A 25,615-nucleotide genomic window follows, 5' to 3' on the forward strand; every position below is an offset into this window, starting at 1 on the left:
GTCATCAAAAAATCTACAAACAATAAATGCTGGAGAGGGTGTGGAGAAAAGGGAACCCTCTTGCACTGTTGGTGGGAATGTAAGTTGATACAGCCACTATGGAGAACAGTATGGAGGTTCCTTAAAAAACTACAAATAGAATTATCATATGATCCAGCAATCCCACTACTGGGCATATACCCAGAGAAAACCATAATTCAAAAGGACACATGCACCCCAATGTTCGTTGCAGCACTATTTACAATAGCGAGGACATGGAAGCAACCTAAATGTCCACAGACAGATGAACGGATAAAGAAGATGTGGCACATATATACAATGGAATATTACTCAGCCATAAAAAGGAATGAAATTGTGTTATTTGTCATGAGGTGGATGGTTCTAGTATGTGTCATACAGAGTGAAGTACATTAGGAAGAGAAAACAAACGCTGTACGCTGATACGTATATATGGAATTTTAAAAAGTGGCACTGATGAACCTAGTGGCAGGGTAGGAATAAAGATGTAGACGTAGAGAACGGACTTGAGAGCATGGAGGGGAAGGGGAAGCTGGGATGAAGTGAGAGTGTAGCATTGACATATATACACTACCAAATATAAAATGGATGGCTAGTGGGAAGCTGCTGCATAGCACGGGGAGATCAGCTCGGAGCTTTGTGACCACCTAGAGGGGAGGGGTGGGATAGGGAGGGTGGGAGGGAGGCTCAAGAGGGAGGGGATATGGGGATATATGTATACATATAGCTGATTCACTTTGTTATACAGCAGAAACTAACACAACATTGTAAAGCATTCATACTCCAGTAAAGATGTGGGAAAAAAAAGAAATTAGCAGGTTGATAATAAACATATGCAGGTAAAAAATATTGGTAGCCCAGTCAAAGAAGTTATAGTAAGTTTCTCATTGTATTTTACATGAATTATATCTGTTTAAAGATATTATGGAGGAGATTCATGCATTTGGTGAAAAGCTAAATTATACAGCGTCCGAGGTCCTCCTCTAGTTCTGAAGTTCTTTGATTCTATTCACTTGTGATCTCTTATTTTATGGATAATTAATGGGATCAGAAACACAGGGTAGAATTAAATCAGCCACTATTATTGCTCCTAAAACAGGAGTTTATGAGTCTAGACTCAAAACATAAACTTCAATACAGCTAAAATTCAAATTTAGAAACAACGAATGTGAAAGGACGTAAAGCAGTCAAAAGCACTGACCTTCAAATTTTTGCCTCATAATGGGGTTAGAATCCTTAAAATTTTTTTTAAAATATCTAAATGTCTTCCACAAAGCACTTGAAGGATTAATATCTTCTTTGATTACTGCCTGATAAAATACTATAACATAATCCTTTAATTTCTGCACCACTTATTTGACATTTCAGCCTTACAGGAACAAACTGTGTTTGAGCCAAACGTATTTTTTATGCATGTGTGAAGCTGAGAAATGCAAGAATTTTGATCCCAGGGTACATCAACCTCATGTTCCATCAGTGAGAAATTTTTAAACTGCACAAAGGCAGAGTAACTTGGTGACCTTGTTGTCTGAACATAGAATCATTTCTTCTCTGTGTCATCTGGACAAATACTGATCTTTTGTCTGCCTCAGTGGCTCAACCACTATATTTTAAAATGGATTTACCAAACTTTTCATATATATATATATATATTTCCAGAAGAAATGCATAAAATAGAGTGATTTTAATTTAGGTTTCAATTATTTCAACAACTGAAGAGAAACACTGTCACATATTAAGATAATCCTAGCAATGTCTTATTGTCATTAATAAAGAGATGCCTCATTTTGCCAAAGAAATCTTTGTAAATTTTGGTATAAATTCAATTTTACAAATTAACCTGGTTAGCAGACATCATTTCTACGAAGTTCATTTGGCAAATTCTTTTTGCAAATTAATTCTGCTTAATAATCCCTATTTTTTTCTATCTACATTTATCTATAGTGAGGTAACTCTGTGAAAATTCGTTTGCATACCTTAAGAACATATATCCCTTGAGTATTTGTAAAAGACACTTTGAAAATATTCTAAGAATGTAGTAGATAACATTACTTTTTAATAAAAAGATCACAAAACATAGTATTACTGCAATCTGCACATGTATACATTATATGCTATTTTCTAGCAACTGTTGCATTAGAAAGCTAGAAAGCATATAAAGAGGAAGATTTGCCTCTCATAGAAAACTGCATCCTTAAAATGCCAACATGCAAGATAAAAGACTTCAAGTCAACTTTTCATACTCTGTCAGGCAGCTTTACTATGGCACATTTGGGCAAGATTTTTAAATTGCTTTGTTTTGCTGTGTTTTTAATCATGTTAACAGTTTTATATGTCCTATAAGCAACAGGCCTTATAAAACAGTAAAATATCATTAATAAATGCCTTTACTCTGGCTTAATATAAGTCAGTGAGAATTAGAACATATATGCTATGAATTTAAGACTGCACCATCTGAACTGAATGTAAATAATGTGATAGTGGACCATTTATGAACCCCTGTGATTGAACACAGACCTTAAAGGTTTTTGGGCATTTTTCCCAAACCAAATTTCTCTTCTTCTAAGTTATCATTGATGCAAGGTGTGATGACTTTCAGGCATCAATTAATAAAAATTGAAAGCAGGCAAAGTATTAATTAAACATGACACCCTGATTATTTAAACCTTCTATTAAAGTTGATTATTCACAGAGTGTTGATAGCCTGCTCTTCAACAATGACAGATGATATCAAGGTTTACTGACTTCCTTCAAGTCTAGTATTTCCAAGTATTCAGAACATAAGGAATAAATGAAGTGAGAAGAACACTGGAACGAGTCTGATAGACAGACTGACTAATCTCAGACCCCCAAGGTCAAAGTAAAGCAATTCACTTCTTGGCTTTCATCAACATGAGACATGATTTATCCATCTGAGAGCAGGATTACAAACATTATACATCTCAATGATATGTTCTTCGCACCGTGTAACTTTTTGAACAGTGATAGATTGCACAGTTGCCACAAAATTAATGTCATAAAGCAAAACTCATTATATTTGCAAATAAAAACACTTTGATTTTTAAGAACAAATATACACATTAGCAATGATTACCACTACACACTTCATTTGGGGGGAAAATAACATTTTAAAATTCTTATGTTCCTTGGGATTCTATCACCTTCATGGTCCAAACTTTGGATATTTGTGCTCCTCAAAATACTATTCTTACTCTAATATTTATTGTTTGTGGAGCCAGTTACCATGCTATAAATAATTATTAAATGAAATACTTTTATATATCTATAAAATTTCAATGATAATCACTGTGTTTTCACATAAAAATGTTAAATACCTCCTAAAGGGTAACTACTCCCATAGATCCAAAGCTACTCTTAGAGAAGAAAACATAAATTATAAGACCGACCACGGGAACATTTTTTAACATTACAAATGTAATCACAGAACAGGAATTTTGCCCAAATTTTTAGGATTAGTGCTTTACAAGCTTTAAAGAATAGATGAAACTTAAGACTAGAAAGAAGCCACGAGCTAGTTACTCGGATTGCATTCATCTCCCAGTTGATCTCCCACTTGTTACGACATTAAGGAACTGTTCTGTAAGTAATGCTCATAATAGCAGTTCAGAAATTATTCCATAAAGTAATGTTAGCTAATTTGAAAGATTTCCACTGAAATTAAATTATATGGAAAGGGTAGCCAATTGTGATCATGAAACTTTATTCCACATCCTATATATTTTAACTCGCATTGCTATTTTCACTGATCTAAATTAATGATCCCTTTTTCTATCAGGTCACAATTTTAGGGAAATTTTATTGCCTAGGTGGAGGAGGACAGTAAAAAGGGTTGTATCTCCAGCTGATGATTCATTTCACCAGCTGCTGAATGCTGCCCGTTACAGCACACCTGGACACATGCACCCGTGACTGATGGGCAAACACATTTATCTTGGCACGTCACAAAGGAGATGGAATTATAGCTATTCTCCCTTGTATCTAAAGGTATTTTGGAGCCGTGTCTTCCTACAAATTAATACAAATTACACATCTGGACGAGGTCCACATAATTTTACCATCCATTCTCTATATTCGATCATCGATATTTCCCAAAGCATTCTCTGTGTTTAAAAAATAAGATTTAGTTTTAAAAGACCTGGAAAAATTGTCAACATTTCAGGGAAATGCTATTTTTACAGTTAAGACATTGAATAAATTGCTCAAAACCCTGAATTTCTTTGGTTGATAAATACATAGTACAAATTTAACCTTTACTTTCCATTAACGGGATTTTGGAGATTTCTCATATTCTGATTTTGAGAAAATAAATGTGTTGTCTGAGTTTTACACAGACTCCTCCATGCAAACATTGAATATCTGAGTATCTAACATAAAAGAACCAAAAGGTATCGGAGGTTTCTTTCTTCAAGTTGTCTTGGAAGTTACTCATTATCTTGACCTAAAAATCTAGAGACTTGTACTCTCTCCTGAAAAGTTCCTAAGTTTAAGAGCTTAAAATATAATTTTAAATTAAAAGTATTCTAGGAATATTTAATGAAATTTGCAGAATCATGATTTCCAGAAAATGACAATATATCATCCAGTGTAACCAGTGATAACAATCTTAGTCTTATACAACAGGCTTCAATATGGTGTGAAATTTTTTTTTGCATTTCTTTCAAAAACACTGAAGAAAGAGAATTGCTTAGGATACTGAAACCTAGGAAACACTCTTATGGGAGCAACATTTTACCTTGCTCCTAAAATAAGAATATAATAATAGTAGCAACAAGCAATTAGGTAGAGATTAAAAAGTAACAGTCACTAATCTACGTACTCATTACCACAACCCAATGAAGTAGGTGCTATTATTATTCTCACTTCTTGAGATGAGGAAATTTCTTTGCAACAGCAGACAACAAACCCCGAATCAATACATCACTGTTCTTTAGTATTTGTATATCTTGATCATGAACATTATCAATGTGTGAAACTAAGCCTCTTAAATTAAGAAGAAGAAAGAGGGAGAGAGAGAATCCTTGACTGGCATACCTCTCTGCCAGAATGCATCAGAAATTCAGATCAAGCTAATAATGGCATAGTTTGAATATGCTTAATATGCACAATATTATAATTGTACATATTGAAAACAGAATCTATGCTTAAATTATTAAATAACATTAAATGAGAATATGAACTATCTCCATGCCACTGATGCACCATGTAATAGCTGTTACATTATAGGTCACATCCACAGACCTACAGTTTGCCATTCCTTTCATAAGAAATATTCTCTGATATTGGATTTTAGTAATTGGTCTCTTTAAAATGTTTGTAGACTTAAAAAAGACAGTCATAAACCATAGTAATCTCTTTCACACAATGGAGACTCAATAAATACTTTACATAAAATCTAGTAAGAGGAGTCTTTCCTCCTCATTGCCACTTACACACTAATTATTCGCAAAAATAAAAAGGCAGGGCACAACCCATTTATCTCTGTAATCAGCGGATTTAGAGTCATAATGTAGTTTATCATTTCAAAGCAATGCTAGAAAGAACTAGTTCCTGGTAAATGCATGTTCTCTACCACAATTCCAGGTATAAATATGAAAACATTGCTAGAAATTTATCATATTTCTCAATAAAATAACCATTTCACATGTTTAAATTACATAGTGATTTGCATAATGGTTAAATCAGATAGTATGAAACACTATTTGAACCTCAATTACTGGTTTGCGTATTCAAAATTCTGACAACTCTGGTACTTGGCCAGATCTAATTAGCTGCCAATATACTTGCTGCCCGAATTTTAGTCTACCTTAATTTGAATTGTCAACCCTTAAGCATGTTCTCTGAAGTCCAGGCTACTTCATACTGACTCACCTTTGTACTTGTTTCCCTTTCTTGGAAGTTTGTTCCTTCCTCTCCCTTCTCTCTCCCTCTCTCTTCTCTCTCCCTCTCTCTCGCTCTCTTTTATAATTACCTAAGGAACACCTACTCATCACTTGAGTCTCTATAGAAGCAACATCTCCCTAGATAAATATTTCCTCCTTTCGTCTCTGTCAAATGGGGAAAATAATCTACTATGGCACCAATCACACCATGTTAGTTATTTGTTCACACATTTGACTCAATGACTAGACAATGGAATCTTGAATACGTCTTATTCATCATGTCAGATGATGCACAATGGTTGGAACATGGTATAGATATTTCATAAAAATCAGATGAATTAAGTAACTCTAAAATTCTGTCTTTATCTTACACTGTGCTACTTAAAATTTCCCTTTTCTGGCTATAGATTATGCGATTTTCCTGTAAAAAGTCAGGTATAATTCAGTTTTCAAAGTTCTAGCTTAAAAATAATTCATTCTGAAACAGTATATAAATCATCATCAAATCACCTAATCATCAAAAGGATGACTTTTACCAATAACAGAAAGTAAAAGCAGTCATCCAGCTCCCCAAATTTACAAGTTCCTAGGATATTCTGCAGTTATTTATAGGCTTTCATAACTACTTGCTCATTAATTACATCATTCTCTTTAATTGGATAGCCCTGAAAAAACTCACATGAATTACTAGAAATAATCAACTTTCGGAGTTCGCATCTCATAGCACGTTTGTGAGCATCCATGAGTCCATTTTAAGTTGTATGTATGTTTTATGAAATGAGTTACCTAAACTATAACTCTATTCTTTTATGCTTTCAGATTATCAGACAATTTTATATTGGATGTAGAATATACAATAAAGTTACTTACATCAATTTATGATAAAATCAAGTAAGTTTTACTGCCCAAGAGAAAGATGATAGTGAGAAAGCTAATTAGCCCTCACTGAATTCCTTCTTTAGGTCCACTTTTTTAACCATACAACCTTACATTTCATTCCTTATAAATATTTCAAGGTAGTTGTGGCTACTTACTTTTCAGGATTTTCCACTTCTTCAGTAACAAAGTTGAGATAAAACCTAAAAAGACATTCATGAATTATAAACCATTAATATATTTTATGATCGTCACCCAAAGTTTGAAATTTTAAATATTTAAAATCAAACTCAGAATCATAAAAACTTTATAAATAAATAACCTAAGATGAAAATCTCCAGCACCCAAAGCTCCCACAATTCATTTTTCTATTAAGCAGTATTTATGGAGCTCTTTTTTATTTCTTAACTTTTTCATAGAGGTATAGCACACAAACAGTACAGTGAACAAATCTTAGTATACAATGATAAATTTTTACATATGTATACACCTATGTAACTGACAAAAGTATAGAAAGATACAACATTTCTAGCACCCTAGAAGGTCCCCTCAAGGCCCTTTGCAATCATTATCATCTCCTCCACCCTCCTGTAAAGGCAACCACTATTCTGATTTCTACCACTATAGATTAGCTTTGCTCGTTTCATTACAATAGACTAATAATATGTGCTTGTATAACTATTATACAATATTTATTCTTTTGTGTCTGGCTTTTTTGCTGGACTTTATGGCTTGGGTCTCATCCATGTTGTTTGTTGTATGGAGCAGTAATTCACCATTCTTTATCGTTGCTTTTCATTGTATGAATGTAACACTATACACTATACCACCGATGGATATTTGAATCATTTCCAATTTACAGCTATTATGAATATAGATACCATAAATATGCTTGTATATGTTCTTTTGGGGACCATGCCATCATTTCTCTTGGGCATATACTCAGAATACGATCACTGGGTCACAGAGTAGATACATGTTTATAGTCAAACTATTTTCCACCATTTTTGCATTCCTACCAGCAATGTATGAGATTCTCACATGTCAGTCACTGGGGAAATAAAAGTAGAAAATCTATCATCTTTCTTGTCAAGGAGTTCATAGTTCATAAAATGGTCCACAGAGTGGTGTGATACAGCACAGAAAGCAATGTCAGAGCATCCGCAGGTTACCATGGAAGACAGGCGTGAGGTCTAAACCAGACTGGCAGGTCTTGGAAGGTTTTTGAGAGAAGGCATCACCCAAGCTGAGTCTTCAGAAATGCTTGATGTTTAGCCCTGGTCAAGCGGCGTGAGGACATTCCAGGCAGAGTAGCGCACATGAGCACGGGGGGTGTGGGAAAGCGCTATATGCACAGGGATGTGAGCAACAGCTTAGTACTCTGCAGCACAAAGCGTGCCCTGGGAGTGAGAACAGAAGGTAAGTACAAGATGGCCTTTGGCTTCTGGGAATCCAGCTTTTAGTAGGGGTGATAAAAACTTGCAGGACAATAGAAGCATGATAATAGCATTTCTTCGTTTTAGGGAATTGGCTTCTGGATATGAACACAGAAGCCACATAGGAAATAAAATGGGATGAAGGATAATCAATTCTCAATTTGCACTTTTTCCTTTCCATTCACTGTTTTCCAATATGCATCCCACACAAATAACCTCAAGTCATAAGGCAACTATGCCTTATGCATAATAGCAACGGTGAAGTTGCTTTGTGTGTGTGTGTGTGTGTGTGTGTGTGTGTGTGTGTGTGTGTGTATTTAGGCAGCTAATTTTAGGCCCATTGTTAGTCATTACACTGTAAGTTGATAACTAAAGGGCAGAACACTTTGAATATTTCCCTCAGATCCTGAACACTTTTGTCATCTCTTACATGACAAGAAGCATTGGAGGCACACAATATTTCACTTTCAAGTCCCATAGGATTCCACATATTACCCTAAATTTATGGCTCTAGAGAAATTCAGATTCCTTTCCCTCACTTAATGACATTACTTATCCCATCCAGGCATGTCAATCGCCTTGCATCCTTGACTTCTTTTTCTAACCTAAAGTGACTTCTGGAGACCATTTAAAGCCCTTAAAGTACTCTTTCAAGGTTCCAAGATGTAAAATTGAGGCAGACTCCTCAAATAAGCACACAGAGATAACTGGATCGTGAAGATGGGAGAACTAAGGGATCATAATGAAGAGAACTAGACATACAAAGACCTTTCTACTTCTCCATTTCAGAGGCTTAGAAACTTTCCGCAAAGTAAAAAAGTCATATTTTCATTGTATTCCTCTATGCTCTTATTATTCCTTAGAAGATAAAATAGCTATTATATAGGTCCACAGAAGCATGGTTCTATAGGGACAAAGTCTCTATCATGTAAAACCAAGAGGCTGGACTATTAGCCCATCAGCCTTTAATATAATTAAGGTATCTCACACCTTAAAACAAAGATGAGAAAACCTGTCTTATTCCGCCTTTATTCACAAATAGGCAGTTGATGTTCATGGTTGTAAAACAAAACAAAACAAAACAAAACACAAGACAACAGGCCCAAAATGGAGTAGCTTATGCTAAGCCTCGTGTCACCAAACCAAACTGTAATTCACTTAAAGTTTCAGATCTCTCAGAAATGGAATCTGAAACCAGTCAATTAGGAATTGCATTATTTAAGCATTCTGCCTGACAGACCCCTGCCATCCCCTAAATGAAAATAACTTTGTAATAACCAAGCTGTTTTATGGCTTAGTATAACTTCTGTGTTTCCACCGCCTTCTGCCTATAAAAGCCTTCTCTTCTGTACAGCTCCCTGGAGCTCCTTTCTGTCCGCAAGACAGGATGCTGTCAATTCATATCGATTTTTGCTCAAACTCTTAACATTTTAATATGCCTCAGTTTATCTTTTAATAAAGTTCAGGTGTCTAACACTGTAAGGACCATGTTCTAAGTAGAAACATTTGAATATGTGAGAGAAAACAGTAGCACCAAAGGTGATCTAAAACGTCAGCAGCCAAGGATATTTTTTAATGACTAGAAAGTAAGCTTCTAAAAATAGAGGTTGTAGTTACACCAGAAATGCAAGCAACAATCAATACTTATATCTGGAATATACACTCTGAGGGATCTGATGTGTTTGTTATAAGCCCAAGGCAGTGGGAAGTACAGGAAGAAAATGAACAAAACAACCCCCCCGCCAAAAAAAAAACCCATGCAAAAACCACACACACACTTAGAAATATTTCCAGGCTTCTCACTCCAAAAATAGCCAGTTCCTTCTAAACAGTTGTTTTAGAACTGGTCTTTTTCCAACAGTGTTAAGGCAAGAAAGGAAATATTTACGAAAAAAGAACACAATTTCAAATATTTTGCCATAGAGAAAAGGAAAGGGCTTGGGACAGAGTGGGAGGTAGGAAGGAGAAAGCTTCTTATTTTGGTCCAAACATTCACTCCTGTGGGAAATACACCTTTATGCTCTCTAAGTCTCCAGCCATGCGTCCATAGCCCATCTCCTCAAGTTCTCTAGAGAATGTTCATAAGATCTATTGTTCCAGCTTTTCCATGATTGTGTATAAAAGGCACTGCAAAGCTGGCAATGCATTCTGATACCCAACTATGTGAATTATTTTGAAAAGAAGCTTATTCTTTAGATTCGATTTGACACAATGCTACAAAATAATCCCAGCAGGTGCTTTAGAAAGACTAAATCCACTGAAGATAGGATTTAAAAGGGAGAAAAAAGACAGACCAAAAAACTATTTTCTATCACACAATTCAAATAAAAAAAAAAAAAATCCCACCAAGCAATATTTAGCTTTGGATCAGGATATGGGACTGAAATTGATTGAGTTCCCCTGGGCCACAAGGGAGACTGGCGGACATATTTCTCTGAATGCAGACGTTGGCAATAATATAAAAGTTGTTCTGACCCAACTCTGTGACCTGGCTGGGTTAATGATTTCTTTTCCCCTAATCATGTTTCTGTGAAGGAGTTTTCATCATTCTAAAAAGGTCCAGCACTCCTCATAAACCAACAGCCTGCTCTATTCAGATCCAAGGTTTGGCTGTGTCTTGTTTCTATTCAACACATAGCGGGTGACTTACTAACGGAGCAGGGCCTCCCAGACAACAGGGGTCTTGCCGCATTTACTTACACCCTGGGTGGTTAACTTCTGAGGACACCAGCTGCTTCTGTCTCCTTATTTGCAATGCGCCCTACACCCTTTTTTTTTTTTTTTTTTTTTTCCTTTTTTTGCATCAAAGATTGTCAAGGCAGCAGCGCAGGGAGTGGAGGCTCATTTATGGCGCCCAATTTATAATTCCACAACCCAGTCTTGTAATTCCATCATGAAAGACAAAAAAAGGTCAGAGAGGCAGGATCACATTTGGAAAGTGCCTAAACACCCCCTGCTTTGGGAACTCTTTTAGTCTCCATCTTGTTCCGTTTATATACAGATATTAACTTTTTCCTCTGGCACTCCAAACCAACAGACTACTTCTTCTACACACAGCTCCCTTTTTCTAAGACTGATGGCCACAGATTAACAAGCAGATGATTTCTACCTATCCACAAAGCAGCATTCAGGTAGCAGAACAGCCTGCTGGAGACATAGTTACTTATCTGCCCCCTACATTAACCATTGGTAACGCGTAACAGTCCATTTAAAATCCCGGCCTTAATTTCCTACACTATGATTGAACCCTCTAGAATACAAGAAAACCAACAGTTTCCTGTTCTTTAAACTAGGATGTGGACATGAGGATTCGACGGGTAAAAGTATGACCAAAGGTTCATGTAAACCCCATTTACACTGTAAACAGAGTATTGAAATATATTTCTAGGCCCAAGACAGAGCCACTCCACCTCCAAACGCCAAGCCACCTCTGGGGTCTATAATTATTTCCTTGTTTCATACTCATTTTCTATTGTTCTTTTCTTTGCTCCTTACTCCTCATCCTATAAAAGCTTCCTGTCCTCCACCCCATTTTGCAGTTCTTTGGACTCGTTTATTATCACCTAAATTGTCATTTTTAATCATTTTAACAAGAGTAACATTTGGGGTTCAGCATCAACAAAACGCAAGATTAAGATAATAAGATCATTCCAAATGAAAAGAGTCTTTATACTTGCAGAAATCTACCAGCCCTCAAAAGCTTACAGAAGTGGAGAAGATTTGCTCTACATAAAGCAGGTAACCTGAATATTCAGCACTTATAGTAGGGGAGTGAGTTGGATAGAAGAATACTGTTAAGATTCCGTGGGAACAGATGCATGGTACTCACAGGCAAAAGAAACTTCATTCAATAGAATTAATCAAATCTCCCTCGTGACGATCTCCACATTCCGCATTCCTGATTGAATACCGCCAAGCCCCCAACACTTGGCTCTAGCTGAAAGCTTTTGTCACCTCCCCACTTGCTCTGGTGTCTCTTGGTGACCCTCCCAGGGCTTGGCTGGTGCCCCAGGGTGCCAGAGCTGTGATCAGGCTGAATAGCCATGGAATAGATAATTCTGCTGCCAACCCTGGGAGCACAATTCCGTTCTGTTTTTTGTTCAGCACCACGTTGTGCTTTGGACAAAAATAAAAAGACTTCACAAATACTAAGAGTAATGCTTACACGCAATGGCTATCAAAATATTTCGAGAATACGCAAACATTTTACACTAGACTTTTTAGAGCTACAATCTTCTAAGAACTTCAAACATTTTGCTTCAAATACCATAATAAAATTTTTAGTTCCTGTACTCTCCTAATTCTCCTCTAGTGCTCTATTTCCATAATTCAGTGAGATTAACAGGGTAAAAATATTTTTATATTCCATGCATTAGCTGGAAGGTAAGATCCTAAAAACAAAAGAAACAAAAGGAAATTGTATTTGCATTTGAAATGCATTTACATAATTTTTGAGCTAGTGTAGTTCATTACTTTTAGACTCATAGAACATTCTCACAGCAACTGTACAACTATTAGCTCTATAAATAATAAAGAAGAACTATTGCTAGTAATTATTCCAAAACAATGAAATTTAATTGCATTACAATTATTTTGACGTTTAAGTAGTATTTTTCTACCTAATGGGATTTCTTGCAGTAGTCGCTTCAACTAAATCTCATTAGATCAGTAAAATTTAATTAGGAAAAAAATCCCACTCCTGGCCATGATTATTGTTATTCAAGTTCCTGAACAAAGCAAGATATAAATACAAAGCTTTAATGCTTCAACCGGAATGGCATGGCATCACAGTTGGACAGGGATTTAAGGAAATGTACTTGTGGCACAGTGCTTTTATTCATCCTTCCTGCATTTTTTTGTTTTCAAGTGTTGAGGAAATTTTAAGGAACTTGTAAGGTCCTTTAAAATGTAACATATTATCTAGTACCCCTGATTTCACTATCCCGTTTTCTCCTCCCTGCCTTTCAGAGTACCATTTTACCTCCTGGGAACATCTTACTTATTTCTGTATCGAATTATTTCCTTCTCATGGGAAGGTGGAGTAAATCAATTAATCACTATTGGGTACACCTCTGTAGCTTCTGCTGGGAGGCTTTCTGACAAAGTATCAATACTAATCTTTAATTTCTTGTGGCGCTCTTATGCCCTTACTGATCCATACTTATAAGTGATTTGTACTGGTTCTCAAGACCCAGCATTTGTTTCTTTTTTACATTATCAGGTTAAATCTGGTAGTTGCCTTGACTGGAAACCTCAGTGATGTCTGTTTTAAGTTGTGTGCATGGTAATTGGCCTGGTGAAGGGAGCCACATCATCTTTCTCACTTCAAGTAAAGCATGTCACACTGGATTATGCCTGTTCACATTTGCCTAGCACCTTGCTTGGCACTTAAAGTACTTGAAGGAATTAATGAATCATCCAAATCACCAGTTGATAGCGATACCAACTTACCAGCCAGCGTATGCATACATTCCATAATAAAAAGCCAGTGGCAATCCCATAATACTTGCATCTCTTCCTGAAAAGGCATCTTTAAAGTGTTGTGTTTGCCCTACAATAAGAATAGAAAGATTTAGGACTTTTCAAAGAATTGGTAATTATTCATTCTTTAACCATAAACATGAATGGGGGGGAGGGGGGTTGGGAATGAACTATACAGTTTCAGGTCTAGATTTCTTACTCTCTGCTCACTCCCAACTTTATTAATGCTGTATCCATTCTACAGAAGGAGTCCCAAAAGTATACTGATTGCCACTAACACTACCTCACATTTATTTCAATAAAATCATGGCAAAGAGGAAAATGGCATTTCAAAAACAATCTCTTTTTTAAGCATGCCTCTACTCATAACAGAGTTTGACCATGAAAGAAGACTAAAGGATCGTCTGTAAACTATAGTTTTTAGAAGTGTGATATAATTCTTAAAAATGATGATAATATAATGCTTGGGAAGAAATATTCAAGGGTCTATCTTTAATGAGGAGGCATGAAACCCAAGAACCACCTTCTCACATCATTTAACTTACTTTCTGCTTTCTCCCTATAGTTCATTAGATACCAACAGGGGTTGGAAAACCCTGTGGAACAAATCTGCTCCGCACCCCCAAGCTTCTTTTGTAAAGAAAGATTTATTGGAGCACAGTTAGATCCACTTATTTACCTATGACTGATACTATCAGTCTATGGCTAATTTTACTCTCCAGCAGAGCTGATAGTTGTGGCAGAGACCATATGGTGCACAAAGTTGAAAACATTTACTACCTGCCCATTTACAGAGAAAATCTGCAGACCCTTTCCTAGAGAATGGCATGGTTTCCTTCTAGAAACACAAAAGAAACTATACTGAACTCTAAAATAAATAGGTTTAAACAAATTTTTGCATCGACATGTGAACTGAGCACTTTTATTTTTATTTTTTATAAATTTATTTATTTATTTTTGGCTGTATTGGGTCTTCACTGCTGTGTGCGGGCTTTCTCTAGTTGCGGCCAGCGGGGGCTACTCTTCATTGTGGTGCATGGGCTTCTCATTGTGGTGGCTTCTCTTGTTGCAGAGCACGGACTCTAGGTGCACGGTCTTCAGTAGCTGTGGCACGCGGGCTCAGCAGTTGTGGCGCATGGGCTTAGGTGCTCCACGGCATATGGGATCTTCCCGGAGCAGGGCTCGAACCCATGTCCCCTGCATTGGCAGGCGGATTCTTAACCATTGCGCCACCAGGGAAGCCCTGGACTGAGCACTTTTATGCATAACAGTTTTCTCTACTTTGTAAATCATAATGGGACTTTTCCTGTTTATCTTTTGGGTAATTAAAAAATAGAAATTCAGATTTACTTTAGTCAATCAGTATTCAAAGTTAAGCATGAAAAGTCTCTATTTCCCAAAGAAAATAGCAAATGAGATGATCTAAATGGGAAATGTGACTTGTTTCAAAACTGGCCTTCCTGTTAGAAAATAAAAGGCGGATGGGAGGTAGATGATATACATAAGACCTTTTCTCTCTTCACTCAAATCTCAGTTTTTGCCTGCATTGTCCAGACAACAATACATGTATCAATATAACATGCAAGTTTTGAGACCCAAAATGGAGAATATTGAGTTATCCACTAAATGACTTTCCCCTCAAAGCATCCAATTCCCAAATATAGTTCATTTTTAAAAATGATACTGTCAATTCAGAAATACCTATTTTACAAAAACATCTCTGTGTCCTCATAGAAGGAAAATATAAATACTGGAAACCCTGTAAAAACATCTGTTGCATATTGCTTTACCATGATCTGTGGTCTAGTTGGCCTTAAGGGACAATATTCCTAAGAGTGCAGCACTGAATAATCAATAAGAGATATCAAACTTTGAAAAGACTGAATCCCAAGCACAGATCCTGAAAAGGGCCATTTTGAGCGTATAATGAAAGAGAGGTGTTTCTAAGTTTCAGGAATATTTTGGCTGCATAACAGAGGTCTCACGAAGATGAAAGTTATTATATTCAAAGGAAAGTTTAACAAATCCTCATAAGAGAATACAGAATATACAGCTAGTTTTTGGATCTCATTAGATTAGAATAAATGCACAATCTGTATAAGTAAAATTTTTCTCTTCTTGAAGTTTCATATTAATGTGAGAAATATGTGATAAGTTAGAGACAAAGAGAATCACTGTTTTATAGTAATAGAGTAAATAAACCTACTAAGAATACTCTCCAAAATATTTAATTTACTTTAAATGTAGTAAAATCCTCAGGTCACTTCTCTGTTGAGATATAAGGAAACATGGTCACATTAAGCACTGGCATTGAAACTGAGTAGGACCCTGTGGGGTCTTCCTGGGGACAGACCACTCCCCATGTCCCCTGCCTCTTGTTTGTAGAAAAGTTTTAACCTTTTAGGCCTTCCCTGAGTTCCAAAGAGCAATTTTAATCAGAGAAGTGAGAAAATGCAGAAACAAAGGAAAGCAGTCAAACCAGACGAAAAAAAATAGTAATAGTTTAGCCGTAAAACAAACTCAAGGTCTTTTAGTTACTCCTCAAGGGCTATAGATAACATCCTGAGTCATACCCTTGAGTTGTTTTCCAGATACTAAAACCCCCACCAGGTGGAAGAAGCTAACTGCATGATCACCACAATCTTGTGGCCCCCAAACTGGCTGCAACCTGAGGATCCATAATGCTGACCTCTGTGACCTTACCTGTTACCTCCTCATCAACCAATCAGAGAATGGTTCATGAGCTGATCATGCACCCTGTGACCCTCTCCCTCACACTGTCTTTAAAAACCCTTTCCTGAAAGCCATCCAGAGGTTCAGGTCTTTTGAGTATGAGCTGCCCATTCTCCTTGCTTGGCCCTGCAATAAACACTGTACTTTCCTTCACCACAACTTGGTGTCAGTAGATTGGCTTTGCTGTGCATCGGGCAAGCAGACCTAAGTTTGGTTCAGTAACAATATCATAAGTATTAAAGGATCATTCTATTGTAATGTCAAAAAACAAATCTAAACAATCTATCATGACTTTTGCTCTCAAGGAATTTGCAATACACTACCATTTGGGCAACCTCACCTCACCTCTCACACATATATAAATAAGTGGTAAAAACTGACTACAGTCTTACACTACATCAAAAAGAAAAAAGAAAAGAAAAAAATCTTTGTTTTAAAGGATAGTATATCATCTTTTGGAACCTAAACTAGAACAAAAGAAGGGTCCATGACCCAGAGTTTCTGCACTTTCCAAAAATGGAAGAAATTCCTTACAGAAGTCTAAAGAGTTAGCCCAGAAAAGGAAAGCAGCAGCAGAACAGATTATTTTCCCTACATTTCTGATGCGTCAGATAAAATATGGGCAGGCCAGCTCTGTGGAGGCCAAGGTGAATTAGAAGAGTGAGCCCACGTCTTCCCTTCAGTGTAAGCTATAGTGTTAAACATCTTCATTGTGTTTACGTTGGCTGAGGTTGCTGGATTTGATGCAAACATTTAGCCAGGAGAGCTCTAAGCTCTCCCACAAGGCTTATTCAAAGGACAGCAGCAGCTCCCTTTCCCCAGCTACAGAATGACGAATCGTTCCACTTTTATTACTGTTTAATGCCTCTACCATCAGCAATGATTTTTTTTTGCTTAATTTTGGCATTTCCTTTTGTCTTGTGTAATTCTTCTCTTGCCATTTCATTAAATTTCTCTATAAATTCCCTTTCTTGGAACAGACAATATCAATGTAAACATTAAATACTTAACATGCCCAAGTTATATGTCACTCCTTTACCATTTCATCTCACTTTCCTACTTATTTCCTACCATTGTGCCCATTGTTAAATAACTCACCTGGACCTCCTTCTCATCCAACAACTTCCCCTGAATCCAAGCAATTGCCTGTGCCTTCTTACTTAGAACAACTGAAACTCTAAGGGACATCACCCTCAACCATCTGATCTTTTCTTATTTAATAGTCAAGTCTATAAGGCAAATACTCCCAGAAAATGGTGTTACATTTCCACAGAAATGCAGATTTTACATGAAAAATAATGTAACAATAAAACTTACATTTTTACAGCTACCTTTATTGTCAGACAATATTTGTCTTTTTGAGAATGCTATTCCCATATCTGACTCTCCTTCTGTCAAGAATCTATTCTCAAGGTAAAAGGAGTAATAACCGTAAAAGATTTATTCATCATTTTTCATTATTTTCCAGATATCTTTTTCTAATCTTTAATACCGTGGTTGAACTACTTTAAAGTAAAAATAAGAAGACATATTTATCTGTAGTTAAAACTAATGGCTTATTTTTCTTTCCCCCTTTGTGTTTTCACTACAAATAGTTTAGACCAAGAGAAAACTCACTGATGCCTTACTTTGTTGCTTGGCCCAGTCTTAATCCTCTTGTTGCCATTCAGCTGTAAATACCAACTCAACCCCCAATGTTGCAGGCTTTCAAATCAATTAGATGACAGTACAGAGTCTAAGTTCCATGAGCAGAGAGACTAATTAAGGGATTCTGCTAGTACAAGCGAAAGTTAGTGTTAGAAGAGACCAAAAGCAGAAACGTATTTCAAAAACCATTTACTTTTCAGTCCCTACCTTTAATTAGCTGCATCATTCCAGGGACTATAATTATCAGAATTGCGGTGAGCTTGCAAAAGGTTAGGAAAATCTGGATCCGGGCACTCCAGCTGACGCTCATGCTATTTAGGACCATCACCACAGCTGCAAACAAATAGATGAAGTTAGAAAAGGTGAATCATCATTGGTATGAAGACGTCTTTGGTTGTGGCTCTTCAAAGTGCCATCCGTGAACCAGCAGTGTTGCCATCACCTGGAAGCAGTTGAGAAATGCATAATCTCAGGCACCACACCAGACCTAAGGACTACAAATCTGTATCTCAGCAAGATCTCTAGGTGATTTTTATGCACACTGAAGTTTCAGAGGCTTGGATGAAACCTGTGAACAGTAAGAAGTTCTCTCTTGGTCTTTGTATATGTCAATAAGAGTGGACAAATACTGTAGCGCCCTAATAAGCATATAAGAATACCTTCTAAGCAAATCCCGAAGTCATCACATGCAATGAGATTGCTGAATGTGACTCTTCAGCTTGATAACAGCAGGCAACACTTCCCTCGCTCAGCGATTGATCTTGTGCCTAGTCACCTGCCAGCTCGGCATCACACTCAAGAAGGGGCAATGCGTGAGCTGGGACATGATTCTTCACCTTCGGGACTAGCTGTAGGCAGCACTTTTTGCATTTCCTTTCCACTCTCCAATCAGCACAGTCAGGAGTGCCTTTCAACCTACCCTAAATGTATAGGCTTCCCAGATATGTTTTGGAACTTGAAAAAATGTTACAAGGGATGAATCCAAAAGAGTTCCCAGATGCACGTTGGGTCTGAAGCCAGCAGAATTTCCCTTTCTTGGTGATACTGTCCACAGGGTCCCGAGTAGTATTCAACTATTCAGCAGTCTCCCTGCACTGTGGACCATGAGAACCTCGAGGGCAGAACAAGCATTATTCATCTCTGTCTTGCTAGTATCCAGCTTCATCCCTGGCCCAGGAAGATCATCGACATAGTTTTGCTGAATCAATGAATGAGCTGGATCCTCGGTTTTAACAAACCAACTTCAGCCAAAGAGGAATGAAATGAATGGCGATAATCTCAAACCGTGCCTCCTGTACTCTGCTGGAGTGACTTATTCCAGACAGCGGATTTCAACTTTACGCTCTTTCTAAAACCTTATGCTCAGTGTTAACTTGCTTCCTCCTCCACTGCCCAAAAAGCTACTTCATACCTGACGTTTGTAGTTATTACCTATAAGCTTTATTTTTAAAAAGGTGTAGTCTCCCTAAACAAATAACAAAAATGTATGAAAATACTTCTTGGAGGATAAAACCAAACACAGAATTCTTACAGTTCAGGTTGCAATAGGAAGCTTTCCATATGTACAATAATGAGTGATCTTCATAGTTCTAATTGCCTGATACAATCATTAACTCATTTCAGAATATAAGAATTGGAGCAAATGTATCAACACAATGTATAATAGCAAAATTTTTTAAATAACCTAGCCCCCTAGAGGAAGGCTAATTAAGGTATACCTTTTTAAGGGTTTACTAAGCAGCCATTTAAAATCATGATGCAGTTAAATATTTATTACATGAAAGATTGTTCATGACGTTTTACTGACCAATACAGCAAATTACTGAGAGATGGGTAGACGATAAATTGATAGGTAGATAGAAAGGTAGATAAAGACACAAAGACAGAGAGAAAGGAACCGAAAAATTCTGAACGAGTGTGTACCAAAATATTAACAGAAGGTGTCTATAGATGATAGAATATTGAATAATTTTCAAGTTTAAAAATTTATTTTTCTACATGATTTAAAATAATTTTTATAATGAACATGAAGTATTAAGTAAAAAAATCAATAAAAGCAATTTTCATTTTTGAAAACAACTCAAAAGATAGGAAGAATAAGGGACCATGAAAAGTTAGATAGGAGGTTACTAATGAAGAAATGTTTCAAAGGAATAATGATGAGAATGATTAGAAAGGCTGGAGCCCTGAGTAAGCTACATGGGAAGCTAAGAGAAATATTTTATCTATGTTTGAAGCTGGAAACATGAAGAAATAGGTCTATTGTTAATCACCAAGTGCACTATTTTATCAGTGAAAAGATAAAAAATAATTACTTTTCTCTCCCCTATACAAAGCACTTATATATTGAAAATAATTGAATGCGACTCTGTGCTCATCTTCATCATCCAGTGATTCTTTTCCTTTTTCTATGTAAATTACTCTGTGATAAATGAGTCATGATAAGAAAGGGATTATTTTTTTAGTTAAGGAGATGCAGCACTGATCTGAAAATAATTGGGTGCATGTTCCCACCACCAACAAAAGATCACTGTTTTCTTTCTAACTAGAGCTCCTACAACCCCAAACACTATTTTTGAGAGTACTCCACAATAGAAAAGAGCTGTTGTAAGGAGAGGAGGGGAGAAAAACGAGGAAGGAGAAAAAGGAATAGAGGGAGGGAGGACAGGAAGGAAGAAAAAGAAGAAAGGGAGGGAGGGAGGAAGCGGGAGGGAAAAGAGAGAGGCATTCTCCTATTTAGAACCTCTATATATTTGGGAAGAGGAAAGAAGGTTTGTTACGTTCATAAAGAGCGTAGGCATTACATTCAATGCCTATTGAAACAGAAAAAAATGAGTTTGGGGAATTTTATATTTTGTAAAGTTTTCTTAGAAAAATGGAAGACAAAATCAAACAAATATTATGAATGGATAATCTCACCTTGCTTTCCTCTCAGACAGCTGAAATAAAAATTCTGGTTAAGGCTGATTTCTCTCAAAGGTTTCTCAAAACCCTGCTTTATCTGAGCATCCAGACATTGCCCTCATTATTCCGTAAGCCAAATTCCAGCTGAGATGTACCTCGGTGACCCTGAAGGGATCCAGCTTAACAAGTAACAAGGTAGCCAGTACAGAGGCTCTGTGAAGGTCCCCAAGTGGCTAGAACTGCTGCTTCATCATGTGTCTTTACAGAGACATTTAAGTCTACGTATATTGCTTATCCAACAATACTGAAAAGGGATTTGGGATTCACTAAATGCATGTTTTCAGAGCTTCTGAAACAACATCTACAATACTTTGGTTTTTACACACTATCTATCCACATTGTAATCATCAAAGAAATCTGAGCAAGCTTTCAGCCTAGCTTTACTTCCTTTGAATTAATGATTGCTAATTTCATGCATTAAGAATTACTTGTATCAGTTTGGGCTTATTATTATTATTATTGCTTACCTTAAATGTTACCAAAATGAAAACAGAGGGACACATAGTTTTTATTTATTTATTAATGATGCCGTTTCCTAAGAACTGAAATGCAGCAACGAGGGGTGTTAAAAACTGGTACCATGATTTAAGGACTGGCAAGTATTTCTTTCTGCACTTCCGTAATTCAAGTCTGTCTTTGTTTTGCAGAGTGAGATTACTGAGCCTGGATATATTGGGTCATCTCCCAGGTTCAGGTTCTCCCCGGCTTCTGGCTTCTGACTGCTCTGTGCTAAACTGGTAAAATATATGGACACTTATGGATGCGACATGGTGAGCTAAAGTGAATTGTTCCACTGTTCTCTGTAGCAGCTGCCTGGGTCACCTCTATCTCTTTGTTTGCATTCGTTTCCTGGATACGTTAATTTCAGATAGGTTTTTGGCAATAAACAGAGAGACTATATCTAGGATGTCACTATTGGGAATAAAAATGGTAAGCCTTAAATAAATATATACTATTGTTATATGACGGACGTTGTGCAAGGACCTTACATGGATAATGTTATTTAATCCTATCTCTATGACGTGGTTACCATCACTGGTGTTATTTTTCTGATGAGCAGCTGAGAATCCAGATATTACTTAACTCGCGCGTGTTCACGAAGGTAAGGTGTAAAGATAGGATTGAAGCCAAGTAAGCTGACCCCAGAGTCCACACTTTTACCAGTCGTTCACAGGTAACAGCGAGGAAGTAGCTCAAAAGACGCATACGATCTCACTGATACACCTAGTTCTTCCAAACTCCCGGTGACTCTTCCTCTCTGCTAAGGCTCATGTTTATCTTGGCTGGGATTTCAGGACACTGTGAGTCCACATTTTATTTCTCATCCTCCTGAAGGGTATGGTTGCTGTTCTGCAGTCCTTGTATATTTCAATACGACATGTATTTACCTAAGAATTGCTTGTCATGGTATCTAGTTACGGTAGAAAAGGAGTAGGGATAGTCCAATTTCAGATTTATAAAGAGCCACTCCATGTACAATGTTTGAGAAGCTAGCACAGAACTGGGCCTAGAGTTTCCTTCACGTAATTTAATGATGCCAGGAAAGTACAGTTTTAGAAAAGAAAGTACAGTACTGCGTTTGTAGAAATGGCGATTTCTTTTTCCCACATCGCAATCATTAGCGTTACTTTGTTTACTTCCCCCAGTTATTCCCACAGGTCATGGGAAGAAGGTAGGGCTCTTTACTCACCTACGTAAACTAAACTAGTACGAAAATTGAGACGGAGAGAGAGGCTGTTAGGGATGCATCTGAGACTAGATCCCACGTTTTAAGGAAAGTATTTTTATTATAATATTCTGCCATTCGAGTGTATACTTAAACAGGGTCTAGTTTCAGGAGGGCAGAACCAAAAAACTAAATATCATTTCAAATATTGAACATACTTCAATGTTTACTGAAGCTACAAGGAGAGTGAAAATTCATGGAGTTCCATAAAAGTTAAAGGGAGTAATGTCAGTATTGGGCTAGAGGAGAGACGACAAATGTGAATGGTAAGATTTCCCCGTTGAACTTCCACGTGCCTGATACGTTTACTAGAATGGACAAGATTTGGGGTAAGCAAAAACTGTTCATTTTTATTAATTTGACAGAAACGAAGTAGAGTACTTTTAAAAGGGGAGGGGGTGAATCAGTATTTAGTAATGCCCCCCTACCACCCCACTCTCATTTCTCAAGTGGTTGGTTAAGGCACTCTGCTAAGTCTTAAAAATGTGACTGACTTCATCCTTCCACAGCCATTCAAGATAAGTGATCTTTTCACAGGTATTTTACCAATAAATAAAAACGATGCTTAAAGAGCTTTAATATTTAGCCCTAAATCACATAACTAAGAAATTATGACACTAACTTTCAATTCCAGGTAGTTTGCCTCCAGAGCCTGAGTTATCACCACTATGCTAAGATGGTTCAAAAAAATTCAAAAATTCAAAAATTCATGGTGTTAGATCGGAGCAAACTATTTACCTCCATCTTCCTGCTGCCTGAGAGACCTGAAGATGTGTACTCCTCCAAGTTTAACACGCAGGCATTCCGTTGGCTTCTCTACTAGAGAAAAATTCTTAGACCTCTTCTCATAAAAATCAGTTGTCAACAAATATTTACTGAGCACATGCTAGGTGCTATGGGAAGAGCTGGAAACACAGCAGTGGGTAAGCCCCTGGTCTCATGGAATTTGATGAGATGTTTTCCCACAAGAGTATAAAGAGCTACCATTTGTAACTTCATTCTTAAAAAATGTCTGGCATTCTCCAAAACACTTTATATACATTGTCTCTTTTACTATCATTTAATCTTCACAAGACACCTGATGGGACCGGGCACGATTTAAAGGTAAGAACCCTGAGGTGCAGAAAGTCGAAGTGATGTGTCCCCAAGTCTCACATCGGTAGTATGTATCAAGGGCAAAGATGAATCAAGAACACCATTACCCTTCCAGAACTCAGAAATGTCTGAGTCGAGTATTTTTCTTTGTCTCCCTTCAAAGATTTCACCAAACAATTATCTGTGTATGTTCCATGAATTAAGGGGGAGAATCCAGGACGAACCTACTTAAGTTCAGAAATACAGGTACCCAGCACTAGAGATACTTTCTGTGCAATTCCTAACTCTTTTTCCTGCTAACTAACCACTCACCCCTCTACTGTCAAACGTTCATCTCTCTCCTCGTTGCTCTATTGACATACTTCAGCCATGTATAACTACAAATTCTTTCATGGGTGTGCAGTTCAATTACTCCTGGGGAGCTCTCTATCTCCAAGTAGGTCAAACTTAATCAAGTGGGATCATATTGATTCTGAAAACAGTGATTCAGTTAGTATCTACATGGAAGTGATCAGCTCCCATCATATTCAAGAGTTTGGAATGTCGACTCATAACAGGAAGTTAGAGTCATACTGGGCTTCATATCACTTATATCATGTGGCCATGTTCCTCTTTTTTAATTGCCTTTTTAAAAAAAATTTCTAATATCTGTGCCCATTGGTGAAAATGAACAACTTCCTAATTTAGAGACAATAAAGAAGACTCCTAACTGAGAAAGACTACTAATAATCAAATACTGAAAGAAGACTCTTTGACCATCAATGGACAGCTAAAATCCTAACACTGAGAGTGACAGCTGCTAACACTAGAAAACCCATGAACACGACACACAAACACCATCCCACGAGGCTAAGTGCGTTATAATTCAACACGTTATCGGTGAGGAAGGATATTTTCCAATACAGAATCCATTTAAAAACTGGGTTTTCATTTGTAAACGTCTCTTTCTATGTACAATCCAGTTACTGTTTTACTAACGAAGTGGTTTTGTTTGCCTATTTTAAAAGCTTAGCCGTCACAGCTACTGACCCAGCGCAAAACAGGCATGTCATGTCACATCAGGTATCACTCCAACTCCTTATTCTTTTCTTTGTTTTCCAACACAAACTTGGCAATGAACTGTAAGCAAGAAGAACGCTATGTGGGGAGCAGTCCCACCACGCAAAAAGTCTCAAGAAACTTTGTCTCCAATCACTTTTGTAGGGATATTTTTTCTTTTTCATATTTACACCTATGATACTCACTTATGCCCACAGCTGTAATGAGCTTGACTGCAAGTTCAGGAATTTCACACTGAATGAAAAATGGTTCCAGAATGTACCGTCCAAAGGCCAGAGATATCACAGCAGTGGCTGCAGGGCTAGAAAAAAAAAAAACAAATATATTTAGGTTAACTACAGAAAAAAAAAAATAGCATCTTCACTAAACTTTTTCTACGTTGAGGTACTATTATTCAGCATATGGAACCTATTAAATAGGGAAGTCTGTGATTTTTCAGAACTCCATCTTTGATTAGGTTGTCATAGACATTCCAAATGAGATACTGTCTACAACTTTGGTGGCTACTTTTTTTGCGGTACGCGGGCCTCTCACCGCCGTGGCCTCTCCCGTCGCGGAGCACAGGCTCCGGACGCGCAGGCTCAGAGGCCACGGCTCACGGGCCCAGCCGCTCCGCGGCACGTGGGATCCTCCCGGACCGGGGCGCGAACCCGTGTCCCCTGCATCGGCAGGCGGATTCT

The 25,615-nt window shown here is 37.2% G+C and overlaps 1 protein-coding gene across 1 annotated transcript in view; it reads right to left on the bottom strand.

Moving 5' to 3' along the window:
* The window catches only part of SLC7A11 (solute carrier family 7 member 11), a 93,468-nt gene that overhangs the window by 59,598 nt on the left and 8,255 nt on the right, over positions 1-25,615 (bottom strand). Inside the window, exons 3-6 of the mRNA XM_007129093.4 lie at positions 25,121-25,236; positions 18,299-18,424; positions 13,682-13,781; positions 6,953-6,997 (exon numbers count right to left, since the gene is read on the bottom strand). Coding sequence (XP_007129155.1) covers positions 6,953-6,997; positions 13,682-13,781; positions 18,299-18,424; positions 25,121-25,236 — 387 coding nt within the window. The remainder of the gene's footprint in view (positions 1-6,952; positions 6,998-13,681; positions 13,782-18,298; positions 18,425-25,120; positions 25,237-25,615) is intronic.

Source organism: Physeter macrocephalus, chromosome 7, assembly GCF_002837175.3.
Source record: "Physeter macrocephalus isolate SW-GA chromosome 7, ASM283717v5, whole genome shotgun sequence".
In the NCBI taxonomy this organism is placed as follows: Eukaryota; Metazoa; Chordata; class Mammalia; order Artiodactyla; family Physeteridae; genus Physeter; species Physeter macrocephalus.